The following is a 21811-nucleotide window of genomic DNA, read 5'->3' as shown; positions in this document are numbered from 1 at the left end:
TTGTAGTTTGGATGAATAATAAGGACAATTACTACTGTTGTTTAGTTGCCATGGTTGACATTTCAAACCCTGAAGCTAATATTTTCAACATTTAAGTGGTGCCCAGAGCTATGGTATGGGGGATTCCTGATTTATTATGGTAGTGCCCACTCCCCACACTACCCTGCACTCCTAGACCCCTCTGTAATTTGAACCCTGTGTGTGTGTGGAGGACAGAAATAGAACTGTCTCTTTTGTTTTATGACAGCATCTGCCTAATCCTCTATGCCCTGCTCATTGTCCTTCTCTCTCTCTCCCACCACCTTTGTTTTTATTACTAAAAGCCCCCACAGCAGGAAACATACAATATATGTCAATTATGTCAAAGAATATGACAGCTGACACAGGAAGACAGAAGGAAATGGATGCGAACAGGCTTTCTATCTGCCGGTAGAAGTTGTCTGTATGCACAGATCTAGAATCAGCATGCGTTCCCCAAACTTGACCTTAACCATTAGGGGGAACAACGCAACATCAAGGTAAGCTCATCCTACTTTGCTTTATTATAGAGAGGAAGGCTCAGTAGATACATTTAAAGAACTGACCTTTAAAGGATTGAGTTGGGTGGAGCCAGTAGGCTAGAATGGGAGGGGCATGTTTGTGGGTGTGGTCATCTACTCTTTGGGATATATATGTTCTCTTTCTATCCCAGAGTTTGGTCTCTCTTCTGCTCTTTCTCCCTCCCTCCTTCTCTCTCTGTCTCTCCTATTCCACTGACTTGACAGGACTGTCCTGCACCCTTTATCCTTCTTTTCCCTCCTTTTCTCGGTCAAAAAGCCCAAAAGACCTTCATAAAAATGGAGGCAGTCAAGAAGAAGATGCTTATGTTGAAGCTGGATAAGGAGAACGCTCTGGACGCGGCAGAACAGGCCGATACCGACAAGAAGGCAGCCGAGGAGAGGAGCAAGCAGGTGGGCCAACCACATCACAGAGTGTGGGGGGATCCTCTATCATGGATGGGGACATGGGCACCTTGGGCAGTCAAATAGGCAACTATAGGTTACTACTACCCCAGGGAGCAAAACTGGTTGCAATGATGTCATTCTATCATGTTTCTACGTCATGGTCAGGTTGTATACCTATTGTACGGACTATTTTTTAGTGACCAGAAAAAGATGTGGGGTGTGTCACACATGGCATCCTAGTCCCTATATATTGAACTTATTTTGACCAGAGCACTGACTGAATTGTCTGTACGACTGGAAATCCAATTAACCACCAAAAAATGGCGTCATGATGGGGGGGGGGGGTGGATGGCTCGAAAGGTGAAACAGCTTATTGGTTTCCATAATGTTGCTGTGTGGTTGGAAATGGTCTGCTTAGATACAACTCCGTTACAACTCCTAGGCCGGTCATCGTTAAATGATAGAGTTAGAAAGTAATTGGTCAAATAGATGTGACATTTTTTACCGATATTGTAATATACTGTGAAGGAATCATCTCACCTGCTTTTCTAGATGTGTTTGTAACAGATTTAATTATATTTTCTTAATTTTTTAAAAATATTTTATTTTGAAATGTTTTGTTTTACATTCATTTTATTGTTCTTGAAAATAAGGTAACAAGTTCATGACATTACTATAAATACTAGAGGTTAGAATATGGTTAAGAATAGGACAGAGTTGACAAGACTTAACAACTGAGTCCAAAGTGACCTCTGTCCCCCAAAAAATGACAACTGGAAAATTCTAAACCATGCCAAGACAACTTGAGAGAAACGTTAGACCGTATTTCTCTCATTAGCGAGGCCAGACAAGCTGTCAGTCAAGGCTGGATGGTTTAGCTAGTGATGTCTCCACATAGAAATTGCGAAGGGCAAGACACTAGGATGAAATACGATGGTGGATCCTTTCACTGAGTGATTGTTAGGGGATGTTACCATCCAGAGCAAGTATTTATATCTAGATGTCATTGAAGTGGAACCATGGCAGGCATGTCCACCAGGCTTTAGGTTACTTGCGACAAGAGGACAGGTGAGGTGGCTGCAGACATGGGTTCAAATAGTATTTGTTTTCTTTCAAATACTTTTCTAACTTTCCTGGCACATTGGAGCCAATCGAATAGTCCCAAAAGTGTCAAACCGGTCGATTTGCCACTCCACGAAGGCTCAAGCGCAAAAATTATATGTAAGAAGACAAATACTATTTGAACCCAGGCCTGGGTGACAGTCAAGATGCCTTGATGAATGGACAAGGCTATGAGGCTATCAGTTAAATGAATACTATTTTCACACTATTAAGCCAAGCTTTACTGTGCTGGTCTGGTTATGTATCCACCGTAGTTGCTGGAACAGTGCTGGAAAGGTCAAGGTGAAAAGAAAATAGGTCCACACCATAGTGTGAAAAGAGTGTACAAATCTCACCCACCCTTTCTCCATATCTCTTTCCTCTTCTTGCCCTCCCTCCCTCTCTACTTCCTTCTCTCACTCTTGCTCTCTCTCTCAGCATGAGGATGAGTTGCTGCAGATGCAGAAGAAGCTGAAGGGGACTGAGGATGAGCTGGACAAATACTCTGAGGCCTTGAAGGATGCCCAGGAGAAGTTGGAGGTTGCGGACAAAAAGGCTGCAGATGTAAGTGTGTTGTATTCATCCACAGTCTTACAGGTCTAGTATCAGATTACCCAACCCCATTTCCTAACCTTAAGTATTAAGAGGACGATAAAATACAGTAGCTGACCCTTGACCAGTGGTAAGAGATAAGAGCTTTGAACCCGGAGCGAAGCAGGTTCTGTGCAGGAGACCCATTAAGGATTTACCAAGCTTGAAGGTACCAGAAGCCTCATACCTGCTCATATTACATAGTGTATGACAAAGCAAACACACTTGTGCTATGAAAAAAACAATCTGCTCTTACAGGGTTAGACAAGTTTAGACCACAGGAGGTTAAACCTGGTGCCTGGTGTCTCCCCTAGCTCCCATTCCTTTCATTCGATCTGATCACCCATCCACTGCTACTGCTATTTTATCCCCATATTCTGACCATGGTATCATCCAATCGAGCTATGACTATCCCACCAATGAATATCCCACCTATGACTATCCCACATGCTACAATTTTAGGGACAATAAACATCGATATTCTTACTAGAGTAGCATTCGTCAAGTCTGGTCTTGGGGACCCACAGGGTGTGCAGGCTTTTGTTCCAGCCCAGCACTAAACACACCTGATTTAACTAATCAATAAGACCTTGAGTTGAATCAGGAGTGTTGGTGCTGGGCTGGAACAAAAGCTTGCAGACCCTGTGGGTCCAAAGGAACAGGAATGATGTACACTGGAAATAGTTGCTGTTATGGTACTAGCGATAGAAACACAAGACACTAACCAACTCCAAAGACTTTTAGAGCAACAGATAATATAACCATTCAGACTTTCTGAACAACACATGACATTTGGATTCATGAGCCATTGTGCCTTTACCCATAAATTGCCAAAAAAGGCCTGCTTTAGTTTGGCCAAGGAGTATGTGAAAACCACAGTGCCATGCCTGTTTCTGGGATGATAATTTAGTGACAGTTTGACTGACACTTTTGGTCCACTTTGTTGGCAGTTCATTTTGAGCATTAACCCATTGGAGTTAAGGGTTAACTCTAATGCTAGGAAGCTAAGATACAATTCAAAGGTTTGGTTTTCATGCGCATTTTGGATTGAGTGCACAGGCTTTGCTATCTGAACGCAAAGAATGGAATAGAATATACTAGACCCTTATTGTCCATTTGCACAGATGTTATTTTTGCTGTGACAGTACCCAACCTACACAGCAGGCTGGAAGCAGCACAGGGTCAGCAACAGAGCAGAACCCCAGGACTAGTTTGGGGTTTAAGGCCTTTGCTCAAGGGCACAGTAACTGTAGATGGCATGTGAGTTATTGATGCCTGCAATTCTCCAGTTGCCAGCTCACTTTTTCAAGTCAGCACTGGGATTCAAACCCGCAAACCTCCTGTTACCGACCCGCCTCTCTAACCTTGAGGCTACCGCGGCCAAGACTATACTTGGGTTGCCACTCTCTATTCTTGGGTTGGCAATCTCATCCTAGTCCCCTCCCTCTTTGTATTGCTTTACTCTTCTTGTGGTTTAGGTATCTTTTTCTCCAACAATGTAGGTCTCAGTAATTCTCTATTTCTCTCTCTCTCTCTGTCTGTATTTCCCCTAGTTGACTGTAATGAAGTACGTTTCTCCAGACTTTAGATATAGAACAAACAGCAGCTGTCATCACAATCGTTTGTCTCAATAGAGAGAATGCATGGAATGACCATGTTGAAATACCAGAGGGGCTTAGGTTTGTGTGCGTGTGTGTGTGTTTTACAGTAAATACGTATTGTGTGGTGCCTTGGAGTGATGATTACCCAATGATTTGTATGGTTTATAACAAGCCAAGGTCATTACGGGTGTTATGTGCTCTTGTGTGGTCTGTCTGCCCTACACTGTCTGTACAGTTATGTGGTAAAATCATGTGTGTGTTTTTCATCTTTGCAAGCTTCAAGTCCGTATTGTGTGTGTGTGTGTGTGTGTGTGTGTGTGTGTGTGTGTGTGTGTGTGTGTGTGTGAAATTTCTTGTGAGTATACCTTTGAAGACACCTTTCTTTGAATACACCTCTCTGTCTTGTCCTTGTGCATAATTGTGAATTCAAGGAATATTCGTATGAAAAGGGACCAGAGACCTATGTAAAATAATCTCTTCTCATGAGCCATCCTATATGAGGAGTGTATAGGGGATACAAAGGCCATGACCACAGGGTTATTTCCATTGAGGGGGCGGGGTGGGGTTTAGTGGTCTGAAAGGGGGACAGAATGGGGCATAACAGAAATACCAGAGGAGGGGGATGCCAATGGGACAGACTTACTAAACAAACAAAAAAACATTCAACTTTATATACTGGATACACCCCCCTCCGTATGTATTTGGACAATGAAGCTCCATTTTTTCATTTGGCTCTATACTCCAGAATTTTGATTTGAGTTCAAATGTTTCCTATGAGGTGACAGTACAGAATGTCACCTTTTATTTTAGAGAATTTTCATACATTTGCCGTTTAGAAATGAAAGCACTTTATATATCTAGTCCCCCCCCCATTTGAATAAGTGTTTGGACAAATTTCACTCATAGTGTATTAAAGTAGTCAAAAGTGTAGCATTTGGACCCATTTTCCTAGCACGCAATGACTACATCAAGCTTGTGACTCTAAAAACTTGTTGGATGCATTTGCAGTTTGGTTTGGTTGTGTTTCGGATTACAGTATGTTTTGCCCAAAAAGTAACTGAATGGTCAATTTGATTGTAAACAAGAATTGAAGAACTGAACACTTCTACATTAATGTGGATGCTACCTTGATTACAGTTAATCATGAGTAATGATGATCATGCCCCCAAATTCATGAATAAAGATCATACCCTCAAAAAATGCTAACCTCCCCTTCTTGGTAATGGTGAGAGGTTAGCATTTTTTGTTGTAGCGTCTGAACGGCATCTCGCTTATCATTATTCGTGATTAAATCATGATTTTTTTCTTAATCATGGAAATATCAGGATTAATTTAGGTGTTCAGAAACATCTTACGACTCAATTAGAAAGAAAATGATTCCATTCACCATTCAGTTACTATTGGGCAAAACATAACCCAAAACAAACTGCAAATGGATACAACACGTTTGTAGAGTCACAAAACTTGATGTAATCATTGTGTGCAAGAAACATGGTACCAAATTCTATACTTTTGACCGCTTTGATACATACATAAGTGAATTTATCCAAATACCTATGACTTCACAAGGGTGGGACCAGACACATAAAGTGCTTCATTTTTAAACGGTAAAACAGATATGTATCAAAATACCCTCAAATAAAACATTCTGTACTGTCGCTTCATAAAACATTTGATCTCAATTCAGAAATTCTGGAGAATAGAGTTAAATTCAACATTTTAGCTTCACTGTCCAAATACATACGGAGGGGAGTGTACTTTTGCCTGGTTACCCAAACTCCTTGCTCCGGCCAAACGCTACGCCACGCCCACTGACGTCAGTTTCTTCTCCGGAATGAGTTTGGATCTGAGTACCTCCCCAACCCTACACCGAATGCGAACACTTTGGGGCCATCTCATTGGTCCGGAAACCGATGGCTTGGGCCAGAGTAAGAACATCAGTTGGAAAGTGGCGGTTTGAAAATTTGTCATTGGCTTTGATACTCTGGTTGGTTATAGAAGCTTTGTTTTGTACAACACTCCTTGTGCCCTATTACCAGAAATTACTTCAATGATGTCATCCTCAGACTAAAGTACTGTATGTAGCAAACAACAAAGAAGAGGAAGAATTTAGTGTGAGTGGTCAGGTTAAGTGTACTTTACCCTTTCATCCAATTACTTCTCTTCTTAATTAATATGGATTTACCTTTAAGGTCTACCTTATAAATGTCTTAATAACATGTATTTCTATATTATATGGGCCCCCACTTTCTGTCCCCTCTACCTGGGTATGTCCTAAATATCTCCCCCAGAATAGAATAATTGTTCCATAGAGACAACTAGATTAGTGTGGAGCAATAGTGCCAAAGAGATTAGTGAAGGGCATTTGTCCCTAAAGTGTAACCAGATCTCTCCAAATGTTGCTCTGCTCGCTCTTTCTCTGTGTGTGTGTGGTCCTTTTGAGTGTGCAACGTGTGTATTTGTGTGTGTGTCAGTGGAGGCTGCTGAGGGTAAGACAGCTGATAATAATGACTGGAATGGAGACGATGGAATAGTATCGAACACATCAAAGATGTGGTTTCCATGAGGTTGATACCACTCCATTGACTCCATTCCAGCCATTATTATGAGCCATCCTCCCCTCAGCAGACTCTATTGTTGTGTGTGTGTGTGTGTGTGTGTGTGTCCTTTCCAGTGGCATTAAGTCTCAGAGGAGTCAGAGTTCTAAGTCGTTGGGTTAAACCTTTCCTTGACCTACGTGGCCCGTCTGCCTCTCTCCACATGCTTGTGATTAGTGTCATAATAAGACAAGCTAAAGGACAGTTTTATGACTGCCTGAGTATGCCTAGCTCCCATACGCACTAAATCACAGGCACACAGTTTTCAGCAAGAGGGTAAAGAGCAACACAATCTTCACACATTAAGGTGCTCTCAAAGCACCGCTCATTCAGCAGCGCTACTTAACCAGCGGCTAATGGCTAAAACAAATGTGCATTCAACTCCTGCTGAAGGCATAGGGTGTTTCTCAAATGCATACTACCGTGCTCCAAGCAAGTCCAAATCAATCAAGTATGGTAAATGGAGCACAGAGGGTACTTCTCATATTCTCAAATTAATTTAGACATTTTTACCTGCCTACATACCATAGATCGCGAGCCCATAATAAGTCAATAGGGCTAACTGGCTAGCTACTACTGTTATCTAGCCAGATAGCCACGAATAATTGCTAGCTAGGTACCCACGAAGAATTGACATCTATCTCGCATAATATTTGTTTTAGGTCAATTTTGCCTGTTAAGCTATTTGGTTAGCTACATTATTACGATTCACATATAGTTCGCTGATAGTTATGAAGTAAAACGGTTGCTTTGTGTATATCTTGTTAAGTCTCTATTTTGATTGTCCTGGCTGGAAGATGGTTCAGTAAATGGGTAAGTCCCAAGTCCATAGTAAGTCAATAGGGCTAACTGGATAGCTAGCTAGGCACAAAGAATTGGTAGCTACCCATGAAAAATGTACATATACCTTGCATAACATTAGTTTTAGGTCATTTTTTCCTGTTAAACTAACTTGTTAGCCACATTATTACGATTCACATATAGCTAGCTGATAATTATGAAGTAAAACGTTTGCTTTGTGTACATCTTGTTTTGTCTATTGTTGCCATTGTCCTTGCTGGAAGAAGGTTCCGTGAATGGGGAGGTGAAGCATGAGGTAATACAGTAGGGAGAGTGCGAGTGCTTCTCAAATGTAATGTTTTATATAATGGGTGGGTTTAATCCTGAATGCTGATTGGTTAAAACCGCAATCCAGCCGGTGTCTATTCCACAAATGACCACCGGCTAAACCTATGAGTTTAAAATGCATATTTACTATATTCCATCTGACTGCGCAATCCACTGTCTCATCAGCACAGCCAGGCAATTTATACACTTGATCTCCACTATAAAAAGCATATAGATATTCAGCTCACATTTCTTTTAGACTCTTATTTTTCAACAGCGGATTTTATATCAACTTTGCTGTCTGTCTCTCTGACATTGTTTCAATATTCAAATACTCCAGCTGTCCCATAGTAATGAATGTGTCAGGATGAGACAGACAGATAGGCATCTTTTCTCAGCCAGTCGAAATCATGAATCAGCATAATTTTTATGGATATATACAAAGAACTATCAATAGACAACAGGTCAAACAAAACTAAGTGCAGTTAATTTGAAGTCTTTCCAGCTTCAGTTTGAAGTGATCGTGTTAGATTTGTTGTTGGCTAGCTCCTCTGAACAACAGTGTCCTGACGAGAGAGCATATTTCATATGCCAGGTGATCAGGCAATATGGCAATGGAACATTTTGAACGAACGACCTGGGTTGCGTCCAAAAGACTGAACGACTGGGTTGCGTCTCTGGCAACCGAACCGATAGAACGAATGACCAGCCGGCTTGGGTTGCAAGCCTAGATTTGTGTCGGGACTATATCTTGTGGAAGGATGAAATAGTATGAATAATTTCATCAAAATAACGTTCTCAATTAAAATATGTCCATCATTATTTGAATATGTTAGTAACCCGTTGTATAAAAGTGATAGTGCCAATAAATCCTCCAAACACGGGCTTCTCTGGCATTAATTATGCATTCTCCACACTCTCATCCACACAAGAACCTACTCAAGAAAATGCACTTGGAGCATGACAGTGTGGGGCACGTTAGTATGCATATTGAGAAACACCCATTGTTTAGCACCTAGCTCCTACAAAAAGCTAACATTTTAGCATGTAGGCTACCACTACACCCTATTTTAGTATTATAACTCCTGCTAACAGTTTACAGATTTTTCCATAACTTGTGCTAACTAATAATCCCTTGCTAACTGACCATTTTAGTATAGAAGTAGCAAAAATGTGGCTTTGGAAGAGCCCAGCGATTTGCCACAGTATTGCAGTCAAACTGTGTTTGGCACACATTTTTTGCCCTTTTTCGGGCCAAAGCACATCATTCTTCACATCATTTCAGTCATTAGATACCATCCTGAAATAGCCAAGATGTAGCCAAATTTGTATAATTTTTCAATAGTTAATAACAAACGTGTACGTCTAACGTCTAATATTACCTATTTATACAATTATAAATTGAGAATCTGGGCATAGCAATGCAGAATCAATGGACAGCGACAGAAACTCAACGTCTATAGTTGGCTCACAGTGCCAAACGTTGTCTGGAGCGACACTTGGCGGTAACAACTGGAAGTGGACAATCAAGCCATTTACTGAAACCATTCACGTTTCGAACAACACACGTTCGTTAGGCACCAAACGGAAGAAATCAAGGAGGGGACTTCCTGGATTTGACCAATAAGAAACGCTTATTTTCTTTTTCTGTTGCAATATGTTTTCAGGTGTGACCTAATAAACACATTCCTAGTATTGACGGTGGATTGAGTGAGGAAGGGAGGGCCAGGAAATGATGACTACAGCAGGATTTCTCAGTACTCTGCATCTCAAGGCCTGTTTGAAACATAGTCGCCTTCACAGATGGGGTTAACACGAAATACTTATTTCATCTCACAAGGAAAGATTATTTCAGGCATAATTTAAATATCTAGGGCTGCTGCACAGGCTTGGCTAGGTGTGGCAAAAAAATGTAACCAATATTTTCATATAAAGATAATATTGTATTTTAACGCATCGTTAAACCAACTATATATCACACTGAATTCACATAAATGGTTCACAAGTAGTGACTTGATTTGTGTGTGTTCTGGTGCATGTCTCGGCATCCTCCAGTTGTTGTGAAACATGAAGGAATTAAGAAACCGTCATATTCTGTGTCTGGAGGGCTTTGAAACAGGCTTCAGGTATGATGTGATGACAAGCAAAAAATGTACACATACCAAGCACATACTGTAGTCACACACGATGAACAAGTAGGCATACAATACCAAATAGCCTGTAGATAGAAGGCACACACACACACGTACAACGTTTACACAAATGTTTACTACATCGTGATGTAGTGATTACATTCTCATGCAGCTGAAAATTGCATTCCACTTAAATTAGACTCTAGACAGGGTATAGATACAGTGTGACATATTAGCTCGCAGAAAGAATGGTGGCTATATGTCAAACGTTCACACCATACACGAACAGACACAAATAAATAACCAAATCAATTTAGATAAAATACTGGGGGTGAAATCATACACGTACACTACCTGCAGCCTAGGTTGGTTTCTGTTAATAAAAGCTGAAGTTTCCCAAATATACCCCCATATATGGACTTTCTCAAATGCTACCCCGGGAGTGGCTTGGAATGCGAGTGATTTTATAAATTGTACGTCACTTTACCTGATCAGGACACGAAAAACAAGGAGTGCCTTCCTGTCGAATAGACATCGTACTCAATGAGCTGACAGAGGATCATTTTTGCTTTTCGTCTTGGGACCAACTAGTTCTAGGGGCAGACTCTGGATCAGCATTCCAGTCAATTGTCTACACTCGACTGGGTGTGGCGCAAGCCGGAAGTGGGTTGAAAAGGAAATAGAAGGGGAACCGAGCCGGCATAGTGATTTGGAGACAGGGGAGGGAGAGACTGGACCGCACAGCACAACTCTTGTCAAGGCAATTCTTTAATTCGTTTGTTTGAATGAGTTTAAATTAGAACCGCGCGCAATTGAAAGAAATCCCCCCCCCCCATTTTCGAAAGCGGAAGCCAATGAATTAGTTTTGCTACTTGCCACGTCTGTAGAAAAAACATCTTAGCTGATTTATAGCAGCAGGATAACTATCTAAACCATCTAACACAGGGTTAGGCTAATTTGAAAACATTTTACTAAAGTAGGTTAGAACTGTGTCCAATTTTAGTGCGTTATTGAGTCACTGCTGTTAGGAGGAATAACGTATTTTCACGCCACTAATCTACTTACAAACAACGTTTTCCCGTCTTGGTGGGGCGTTGCTGCTTTTTTTCATTTCAGGACAACTCCAGCTGAAGTCGAAGTTCTCAAACGTTTTAGAGAAGGAAAAATCTAACTAGGCTTAGCCTACGCTCGCAAACAAGACAATGTCTGGAAACAACAGCATCGACGCGGTTAAGCGAAAGATTAAAGTTTTACAGCAACAGGCAGATGAAGCCGAAGAAAGAGCAGAAATTCTTCAGAGACAGGTCGAGGTGGACAAAACATCAAGAGAACAGGTAAGGATATTCAGGAATCAACATTCGTTTAGGCATTTCGACAAGATGTGCACGTCGATAGGTCTACATTGTTTCGATGTACGAAGTGCGTTGATGGTGCACTTTAAAAGACACAATGTAGCCTACCACTGGGTCGTGATTCATGCATTTACACCGCCCTACAAGGAGCCAATTGACATGGGATTTGCCAATTCGATATAGGTACGACCGGAAGTTACTTTTCGTAACATTCTTCTGTTACTTTACCCAGCCAGGGATGGGGGGGGGGGGGGGGGGGGGGGGACTAAATGCTAAACAAAGATGTATAAAACAATAAACCATATTACTTTTATTTCCTAATTTATTTAAATAAAATACACGTATTTTGCCTTTCAAAAACCAAAATATGTTTGCAAGTGGTCTCCGTGACGGTTACAAAAACGTGACTGATACAAGTCCGAGGTAGAGATTTTTACATTTTTCTCCTATTTATGCTTTGGCCACGAGTATAGTCAACGTTATTTGGTTGTGAGTTAACGGAATATTTAAGTGAGATTTTCACCGGGCAGGTACTTTAACAGAAAGACACGGATGGGCTAGTGTTTATTGCATTCGTTTTGGAATCAGTTTGCCTTCTGGATGTGAGCAAAGTCCCCGTTTTTGCCGATGGCAAAGTTTGTTCAAAACGAAAGTGATGTAATTATTAAGCGCTTGTAGGAATGAGTTGGATTCTGTGTTTTCCACATGCAAAAGTAATTGCCTTTCAATACGCTTTACCTGCCTTCCCAGTGAAAACTAGTTAGAAAATTCAAATATTTTATTTTGTGGAAAATAGATGCACCATGCTGCCTATTTGACATCAACGTTACTGTTTGATTTGAGATGGGCTGCTCCTGCCACGCGTTGGCCCGATGACGTGATGGGCCATTGCCCGGTTCAACGAATGGCCTGTTAACCACACCTTCCTACAATGTTCCACAGTTCAGGCTTGATAGAGAAGTTATGTGTTGAGCTCACGGGGAAAAAACTAAATGCAATTAAAATAATTGACCTCATGTTGGTCCATTAGTTATTTAAAAAAAGCAAAAATAAACCTGAATTTCAGCACTAATTAAACTCTGATTTCAATGAAAGTTCTTCTGGACCATTGAGAAGGAAATTGTGACCCCATGCATTTCACCACCTCGCATTACATAGAAAGCATGGTAGGTGTACAGCTAAAGAGTAGAGGCCTTTAGCTTGATATGGCTAGTCTTTAATGCGTGTCAATGTCTGTCCCCTCTTTCTCATCTGTCCATCTAGGGCAATCTCTTTTCTTCTGTCATCTGTCTGTATACCTGGGTACACTGGCATTGTTATAGCCAGTCTAGTGACCTCTATTCAATGAAGGTTAACCATGAAAACTAACAAGAAATTGGTAGGATAACATTTATGCAGATTGTCTTTCCCCCATAATATATAATGTCATTGGAGAATACAAGGTAACAGATATTGTATGGTTGAAATGTTGTGCTACACTGAACATGACCTGTGTACTGGATGGCTGTGTTGAGAAAATCAAAGTGAAAGAATGGCCATCTGACTGGAACATTGTCTAGCCTCGTATCGGTGGACAAGGTGTGATATGATGCAATGTTAAGTGCGTTGAGCACTAGAAAAAGCTCTATATAAATCCTATATGACGGCATATACAAACAATTATGTACTGTATGTTCTAAGCAGGGTAGGGGTAAATTCCATCTCAATTTGGGCATATACTGACATTTGGCCCAACTCTCCCCCTGATACAGGCTGAGGCTGAGGTTGCTTCCCTGAACCGGCGTATCCAGCTGGTTGAGGAGGAGTTGGACAGGGCCCAGGAGCGACTGGCCACTGCTCTGCAGAAACTGGAGGAGGCAGAGAAGGCTGCGGACGAAAGTGAGAGGTCAGTGGGACACATTAACCAAAAGGGAAAAGAGGCCCACACTAATGCTCCAAACACCACCGTTTAAAGGGATACTTCTCCAGAGTCAGGTTAACTCGTGGATACCATTTTATGTCTATGTCCAGTATGAAGAAAGTTAGTGCTAGCGCAATGACTGGAAGTCTGTGTGTCTGCTAGCATGCTACAACGTGTATTTAGTCTTGCCCACATTATGTACAACCAGGGCTTTCTCTAAGGCAACAATTTCCGATTTGTATCTCTAACATAACCTGGTCAACTGTTGAATGGCTTACGTAAGTGTTGTCTGCATTCATTTACATACACTTGTGCATGTGTGAAATAGGACAAGTATAAGCACCCACAAAATTATTTATTAGTATAATAAAAGGCCCTATGCTGCAATGGAAGTAACTTTTCAACATTTGCTCCGTGAAGTAAGACAACATATTGAGAAAAGGGGTCTTGGCCTTGGTCGTTATGGTCTTGACCTTGTCAGTTTATCATCGTTGTTGGTCAGGAAGTGAAAGCACATAGCAACGATGGCACAGACAAAAGGGGAAACCCAGACACATCACAGGGGTGTAAATCTGTTTAAAACATGCCTTCAAATATGGTGATAACAAGTCCAGTGGCGGGAAGAGGGGGTTAATGGCGCTACATGAAACTTCGCCAACAATTGTTTTGTTGATAAAATATTGTTTTCTGTACCTGAAACTAAAATATGTTACGAACAGATTGAACAAAGTAAAAAATATATATATATTATTTTTACTTTGTTCAATCTGTTCGTAACTTATTTTTTTATTTTTTTATTGTTGGCGAATATATATATATATATATATATATATATATATTTTTTTTTTTAAGTTTAGGAGTGCAAGGGTGAATAGAGTTATTACTATTCCCCAACAGAAATATGTGAATACTTGCTTAAACACGCCAATAGGATTTCACTAGCTCTTGCTTGGCTCTTCCCACCTTGCTTGTTCTGCCCGTTGTACTTCATTTGCTCCTATTGTAAATGACGCCGATGATTAATCTTAGGTTAGTTACCAGTATCTTTGACGATTGTCTGTCTCCTATCTCTACACATCAGTCATTATTGGCCCAGCCAATAATGTTAATTGATTGGATGCGTTTTCTTTGACGCACTGTTGAGTTTCTCCCTCTGTTGTCCCTCCCAGAATGTGAAATGTAGTGTCACATGCTGCTGACAGTGTAAATATTAAGTGTGTTTAGTTTGACAAATATCCAAAGTCTAATATCCAGTATTGGCGTATTACCACAAAATGGTAGCCTCAAGTTAGGATAGGCCAAACAAATCTCTACACGATACAATAAGTGTAATGTGTGCCTGTGTTGGTTCCAGGGGCATGAAGGTGATTGAGAACCGAGCCCTGAAGGATGAGGAAAAGATGGAGCTACAGGAGATCCAGCTGAAAGAGGCCAAGCACATTGCTGAGGAGGCCGATCGCAAATACGAGGAGGTAAGGATATCACACACGGCAGAGTTCTCAGAATGAACAGAACTGCCTGCTGTGCCTGAACTAGCCTTGGATAGTTGCGCAACATTTCTGGGAGAAGGTTATGTTAGGTAATACAATACGTGTGTTAAAATTGGTACGATCATGTACACACACGCCATGCTGCTTCAGTACTACCTCATAAGCACACACACACGGACACAATGTAACGTCCTCATCGAGACACAAAGTGGATGAGGTTATCACATACCTTTCCTCTCACGCAAGGCTGTAAGCTCACTAGTACAGTTTTGGCCGACATGTACATAATTTATATCCAAAATGGGCGTCTCTCCCCACACATGCATCACCTGTACACCATCTGCGCCAATCTTGCGAGCAATTGTTTCCGTCTGCAACTGGCACTAAATAATCCTGTGCCTGTGTCTACAGGTGGCTCGTAAGCTGCTGATCATCGAGGGGGATCACGAGCGCACAGAGGAGAGGGCAGAGCTTGCTGAGGCGTGAGTTGCCACATGATTGAACTGCACAATAGTAACACACACACATATACGCAGAACTACGCTGGTGGTACGTCAACACCTGTTCAACACTGTCAAAGATTATTCTGTCAAATGATTTGGATATACTGACGTTTTCCCTCTAAGGAATGTACACACCTACTACACAGAATACTATATAACATTTAACATGTACTGCATTGTAGCGCTGTTGTCACACACCTACTACTCATGCAGAATGCAGACATGCATTGTGAATTTTCACGTAGATTATTTTTGTGAACTATATTTAAACAATTCCCTGTCTACATCATCATTATACCAGGCCAGACTCTAATGCATTGTTAGAGGTTCAAGCGGCAAAGCTGGACCACACAATGTCATGCAGTGCCATGCCAATTGGCCACATTGTGGCGCTATAAGTTATGGAAGATGAACATTTTTAAAGGTCACGCCCCTCACCCAGTTTGCGCTAGTGTGGGTAGCATCTCAAACATACTGACCAATAAACATTCAAGTGGGCTTGACCTGGCACATAAATGCATATATTGTAACGCAGATGTGATTATTTGTATTGTAACAACTTGACACATGTTCATAACACTGTCAATACTCAACATATGCAAGCATGTTCAAATCGGTCACACTTATAACTCTTGATCTGATGAAATTTGCACATGCTCAGGGATTTGAGTCTAGCTAACCTGCAGAGGATGGTTCTCTTTGGCCGCATGGCGGCACTGGGACAGGAAAAAACATTCATGCAAGCTTATTGGCTTATAGCGGCCATGTTTGAGCGAGAGTCTTGGAAAACGTAGCCTTTTGAAGATGTGCGTCCATAGATGCTATATACCAAATTTGGTGCCAGCGATTCTGGAGAAGACATTTTGAAGTAGTCAACATTATTACAAATTGTCCAAGATGCATCAAAAGCATAGTGCATGATCTGTTTTATGTTGAGTTCTGATATGTGTTAATTAAGCACGTTAAGGAGAACAGATGTTGCAAATCGTATTGCGATCTGTCCTATTTGTCCTGATGGTGGTGCTGTGGGGCCATAGCTTGAACCCTGCCATGGCTGCTTGAAGACATATTAAAATAAAAAATACTGCTTAGTGTGCACTTTTGGGACTATTACATTGGTTTCATTTGATCAGACCAACGAAATCAAGCACAGCTCAAGTTTTTGAAAGCGTTTGATCCGGTTCTGCATTATACCTTTCCCACTCCCGGTATCATCCCAAACCGGCCCTATCCTCACTGTTCCCACACCCATGAGAATAAACAAGTGTGTTTGCATAACAATGGTTCTGTATCCTAATGAGAAATTGACCTCCCTCTGTCTCTGTGCATGTTTCTGGGGTTCCGACCTAAATTCCACGCATGACCCCCTCCATGTTCCGCATGTTTATGCGTGATTCCGCCCCCTCCCTGCACTAACAGCAAAGCCAGGGCCCTGGAGGAGGAGCTGAGGGGTTTCGACCAATCTCTGAAGTCCCTGCAGGCCTCTGAAGACCAGGTAGAGAGTGCGTTTGTGTGTCTGGCGTGAATATGTATGGTACACATGCCTATACTTCAGTGTGTGTAAGCTAAAAAGGAGGGTGTAGGGTGTCCATCCACTCTGGGCTGAGTGGGTGGAAATGCGCTTTGGTGGTAACTTCACTGCCTTATGTTTTAAAATGCATTTTACAGAGACAAATATGATTTCATGTTCTGAATCATTCAGTGGGGTCTTTCTCCGATAAGTCAGATTTCTTAACCTAATACATCTGATAATAAGCACCGAGCTCTGTTGACATGGCGTGCAGATTTCTCATAACTTTTGAGTATTCTACATTTTATGGTCGTCTTCAAAGTTGTTTCTGCAGGTCACAATAAGCAAAACTGACGTGGGCTGAATTAAATGCACTAATCTTTGAAAATATAAAGCTTGGTATACACTCAGTGCTCCTTTGACATTTCAGAGGTATGCTTGTTTTTTGTGGAATCTTCTAAAAAGAACAGGAATTTATGAAAAGCAAAATATAAAATACTACATGTCATGTCTCACTCTATCCATCTTACCTCTGTTTTTTTTGTCCTGTGGACTTGAGAAGGATGACAAGCTCAATGGCAAAGGTAGCCAGTAGGCTACTTCATACACAGAATCCAGCCTAGCTGATGCAATGCTGTTGTCCTTATTTTTGTTCTTGTTTTCCCCCCTCTGGCCTCCGTTTTATTTAGTCACCGTAATTCTGGCCATCCCACTAGGGTAAAAACTCCCAATTTATTAACATAAATTGACCCATTGGTCAAAATATTATTTTGATTGGACACCCTACTGTGTATTAGAGGTCGACCGATTAATCGGAATGGCCGATTAACAATCAGAATTCTATTTTTATTTTTATTTTACACCTTTATTTAACTAGAAAAGTCACTTAAGACCACATTCTTAGTTTCAATGATGGCCTAGGAATGGTGGTTTAACTGCCTTGTTCAGGGGCAGAATGACCGACATTTACCTTGAATCCCCTAGCTGACAATCTTGCAACCTTACAGTTATTTAGTCCAACACGCTCACCACCTGCCTCTCATTGCACTCCACGAGGAGCCTGCCTGTTATGCGAATGCATTAAGAAGCCACGGTAAGTTGCTAGTTAGCATTAAACTTACCTTATAAAAAACAATCAATCATAATCACCTGTTAACTACACATGGTTGATATTACTAGTTTATCTAGCGTGTCCTGCGTTGCATATAATCAATGTGGTGCGCTTTCGCGGGAAAAGGACTGTCGTTACTCCAACGTGTACATAACCATAAACATCAATGTCTTTCTTAAAATCAATACACAAGTATATATTTTTAAACCTGCATATTTAGTTATTATTGCCTGCTAACATGAATTTCTTTTAACTCGGTAAATTGTGTCACCCCGACTCTGTTGCAAGAGAAGTATGTGCAGCAGCTTGGGCCGCCTGGCTCGTTCCTAACAAAGACAGCCGACTTCGCCAAACGGGGGATGATTTAACAAAAGCGCATTTGCGAAAAAAGCACAATCGTTGCACGACTACCTAAACATCAATACACAAGTATATATTTTTAAACCTGCATATTTAGCTAAAATAAATAATAATAATTCATGTTTTGTTTTCGAAATGATAGTTACCAGATTCGACCATATTAATGACCTACGGCTCATATTTCTGTGTTATGTTATAATTAAGTCTGATTTGATAGAGCAGTCTGACTGAGCGATGGTAGGCAGCAGCAGGCTCGTAAGCATTCATTCAAACAGCACTTTCGTGCATTTGCCAGCTCTTTCCAATGCTTCAAGCATTGCGCTGTTTATGACTTCAAGCCTATCAACTCCCGAGATTAGGCTGGTGTAACCGATGTGAAATGGCTAGCTAGTTAGCGGGGTGCGCGCTAATAACGTTTCAAACGTCACTCGCTCTGAGACTTGGAGTAGTTCTTCCCCTTGCTCTGCAAGGGCCGCGGCTTTTGTGGAGCGATGGGTAACGATGCTTTGAGGGTGGCTGTTGTCGACGTGTTCCTGGTTCGAGCCCAGGTATGGGCGGGGAGAGGGACAGAAGCTATACTGTTACACTGGCAATACTGAAGTGCCTATAAGAACATCCAATAGTCAAAGGTATATGAAATACAAATGTTATAGAGAAATAGTCCTATAAATACTATATTAACTACAACCTAAAACCTCTTACCTTGGAATATTGACGTCTCATGTTAAAAGGAACTACAAGCTTTCATATGTTCTCATGTTCTGAGCAAGGAACTTGAAGGTTAGCTTTTTTACATGGCACATATTGCACTTTTACTTCTCTAACACTTTTTTTGTGCATTATTTAAACCAAATTGAACATGTTTCATTATTTGAGGCTTAATTGATTTTTATTGATGTATTATAGTAAGTTAAAATAAGTGTTCATTCAGTGTTGTAATTGTCGTTATTATAAATAAATAAAAATCGGACGATTAATTGGTATTAAAATCATAATCGGTCGACCTCTACTGTGTATGTGTGTTGAGGATGTATGTGTGTTTATGCTCAACTGAATAGATGTGCTTTAGTGTAACCTACCATTGGTAGAACATCAGGCTTGAGATTTATGGATAGTATTGGAACTATTTATCTCAATAAGTGGACAGGGAAAGTGTTTCCTGTGTAAGGAGAAAGAAGTAATCGAACTCGTGGCCTCCGGACAAACGGGTGCTCCACTTTGGATGACTCCAGGACTTGCCAACTTCAGCCTTCCTTACCTTGTCAGTCTCTACCTTGCCTCCCTTTCCCTTCCCTTCTCTTTTCTCAACCTGTTTGCATGAAATCCAGTGTGTATTAAGTGACATCCTACTGCTCTAAAGTCTATGGGAGAGTTCAGGTTCATGTTTAGTAGGATTGAAACTGGGTGAAATGGGAGATGCCATCTCGACTCATCCAGTAACACACTTTAGTTTTCTGTTGCAAAACGTTTTGCTAAGGTGTGCCCTACTGAACACAACTCAGAATTTGACTCATGAGAACTCGAGCATGCACTACTCACATTGTTTTTTTTAATGCCCTCATAAGGACATCTCCAGCCTAAAGCATGCCATTCTAATGACCGTGAACATTACTCGTATAGCTCATCTTTCGTTAGGGATGTTGCTTAAACTGATTTCCTGTTGTGACATGTGGGCTCACTTTAATATGGAGATATGGTAGTGTCAAGCGTCTGTGACCGCCGTGGTCTGTGGTTAGCCTCGTGCCTTTTCTCTGCCGTTTCTGTCATAAGGCACTCATTCTTCGTGTTCCCTAACTACTGTATCTGTGCCACACCGCCAACTCTATTTCTGTCATCTCTCGCCATCAATTATCTTAAACCATATTGACGATGTTTTCACACTGCTGCTCTTTCTTTCCCTCCTTTTTACACTTCTCTGCCCTCGTCACCCTCTGTACCATCTCTCCTTGTTCTCTTGAAACAAACTCAATGGCGACCTCCCCTCAAATCCAGTAAATGTGCTGAACTGGAGGAGGAGCTGAAAAACGTCACCAATAACCTTAAGTCCCTGGAGGCCCAGGCGGAGAAGGTAGTGTGTGTTTTGGCATTTTACCTGGTTGTGTGAACCTTATTAAACCAGCATGTTACCTGTGTGGGCATGTTTTTTTGTGACTATATATCTGAGCAAGCGAATTTAGTAAGTAATGTGTTGACAAATGTCTTTGCACATGTTGCAGTTGATAGATAATACTGTATCTGTGTGAGCAGCATTTGAGTGCAGCTGCTGTATTCACCCTACACAAGGTTCTGTATTGACTCTGCCTTGAACATCATTGGCAGTGTGTACTACCTATCCATATACCCCAGGCAGTTACCCTTGGGTTAGTTGGTCTGTGTAGTTAATTGCCCTTTGACATTTACCTCCATTCTAGGCTTGAATACCCCCTACCCCTTCAAGACATACATTCTTGTCATCAGTGCCCTTTACAGCCTATGTTTATAATTTCTAGAAAGGTCACACTTGCATGGAGTTAATTTAATCTCCATATTTCTGATTGGACCAAAGGCCTGCATGGACAAACACCCCCATACTAAGTTTAGGGTTTGGTCTAGTGTAACATATAGATAAAATGTAATGTTACTCTTATGTCGTAGAGGCAATGGGGGCATAATGAATTGTTCCTTTTCACCCCCTTTGTAATCGTTATCTTCCAATGACCCAGCAGTGGAATGCAAATGCACACTTCTTCCAGGTCTGTGTTCATTAGGCACCAACCAGAAGAAAATACTGAAACAGGAGACTACTGGGACTTGTTTTTGGTTGCAAAACCTTTGAAGAAGGTTTTCCATTGTGACTTAATGAACACAACCCAGGTTTATGATTGTTACCTCTACATTCTTGCATATGCAAGTCCAGGTGTGCTCAGAGCAGATGCACCGTAAACATCCCTACAAGTACAAGTAAAGCTCTTTCAGTGGTGTAAAGGTTAAATAAGTGGTATTCTACTTCCATCTTTTATGGACTGTAGTGTTCTGGTATTCCTCCGTTATGTTTTACCGGTGGCCTGTCCAATGGGGGAAAATATTCAGAACTTTGGCAAAATAAATGTTTTGCATGGAAATGCTTCAATTTAATGTATTACGCAGATTTTTTTTTTTGCCTAATCCATTTTATTTCGGTACATTTATTTTTGCTATCAGTGATTGGGCAATCGAGACACTGCAGTCCAACTGGGAATTGCAATCTCAGCAAGCAAGTCACATGGGTTGTCATTGATATTTGTCTAATTATTGAACTAAATTGACATGCATGTTAAGAATCCTATTGCAGCATTGATAAACTGGTCTTTGACATGAGATTGGGGTGATGTGTTTTTGTGAGTCTGTGTGCTCTACATGCACTTTAAACTGACAATCCTATCTTCTATTACAGTACTCCCAGAAGGAGGACAAGTATGAGGAAGAGATTAAGATCCTGACTGACAAGCTCAAAGAGGTAAGTGGATAACCTGTAGAGCAGGTATCATCACTAG

General features: G+C 41.1%; 1 protein-coding gene across 14 annotated transcripts in view; it reads left to right on the top strand.

Moving 5' to 3' along the window:
• Positions 1-694: 694 nt before the first annotated feature.
• Positions 695-21811, top strand: part of tpm3 (tropomyosin 3) — a 34920-nt gene continuing 13803 nt past the window's right edge. For 2 of the 14 annotated variants that reach the window (XM_020505369.2, XM_020505370.2), the window contains exons 1-7: positions 698-950; positions 2484-2609; positions 13177-13310; positions 14680-14797; positions 15227-15297; positions 16738-16813; positions 21712-21774. In XM_020505369.2, coding sequence (XP_020360958.1) covers positions 837-950; positions 2484-2609; positions 13177-13310; positions 14680-14797; positions 15227-15297; positions 16738-16813; positions 21712-21774 — 702 coding nt within the window. In that variant the 5' untranslated portion in view covers positions 698-836. Of the gene's footprint in view, positions 951-2483; positions 2610-10572; positions 11408-13176; positions 13311-14679; positions 14798-15226; positions 15298-16737; positions 16814-20291; positions 20368-21711; positions 21775-21811 lie in introns of those variants that run through there. The other 12 variants (XM_031793514.1, XM_031793512.1, XM_020505375.2 and 9 more) reach the window with 9 other exon arrangements.

Source organism: Oncorhynchus kisutch, linkage group LG17 (genome assembly GCF_002021735.2).
Source record: "Oncorhynchus kisutch isolate 150728-3 linkage group LG17, Okis_V2, whole genome shotgun sequence".
Lineage (NCBI taxonomy): Eukaryota > Metazoa > Chordata > Actinopteri > Salmoniformes > Salmonidae > Oncorhynchus > Oncorhynchus kisutch.
Note: the sequence above shows the minus strand (reverse complement) of the source record. Positions and strands in the feature narration are given on the sequence as shown.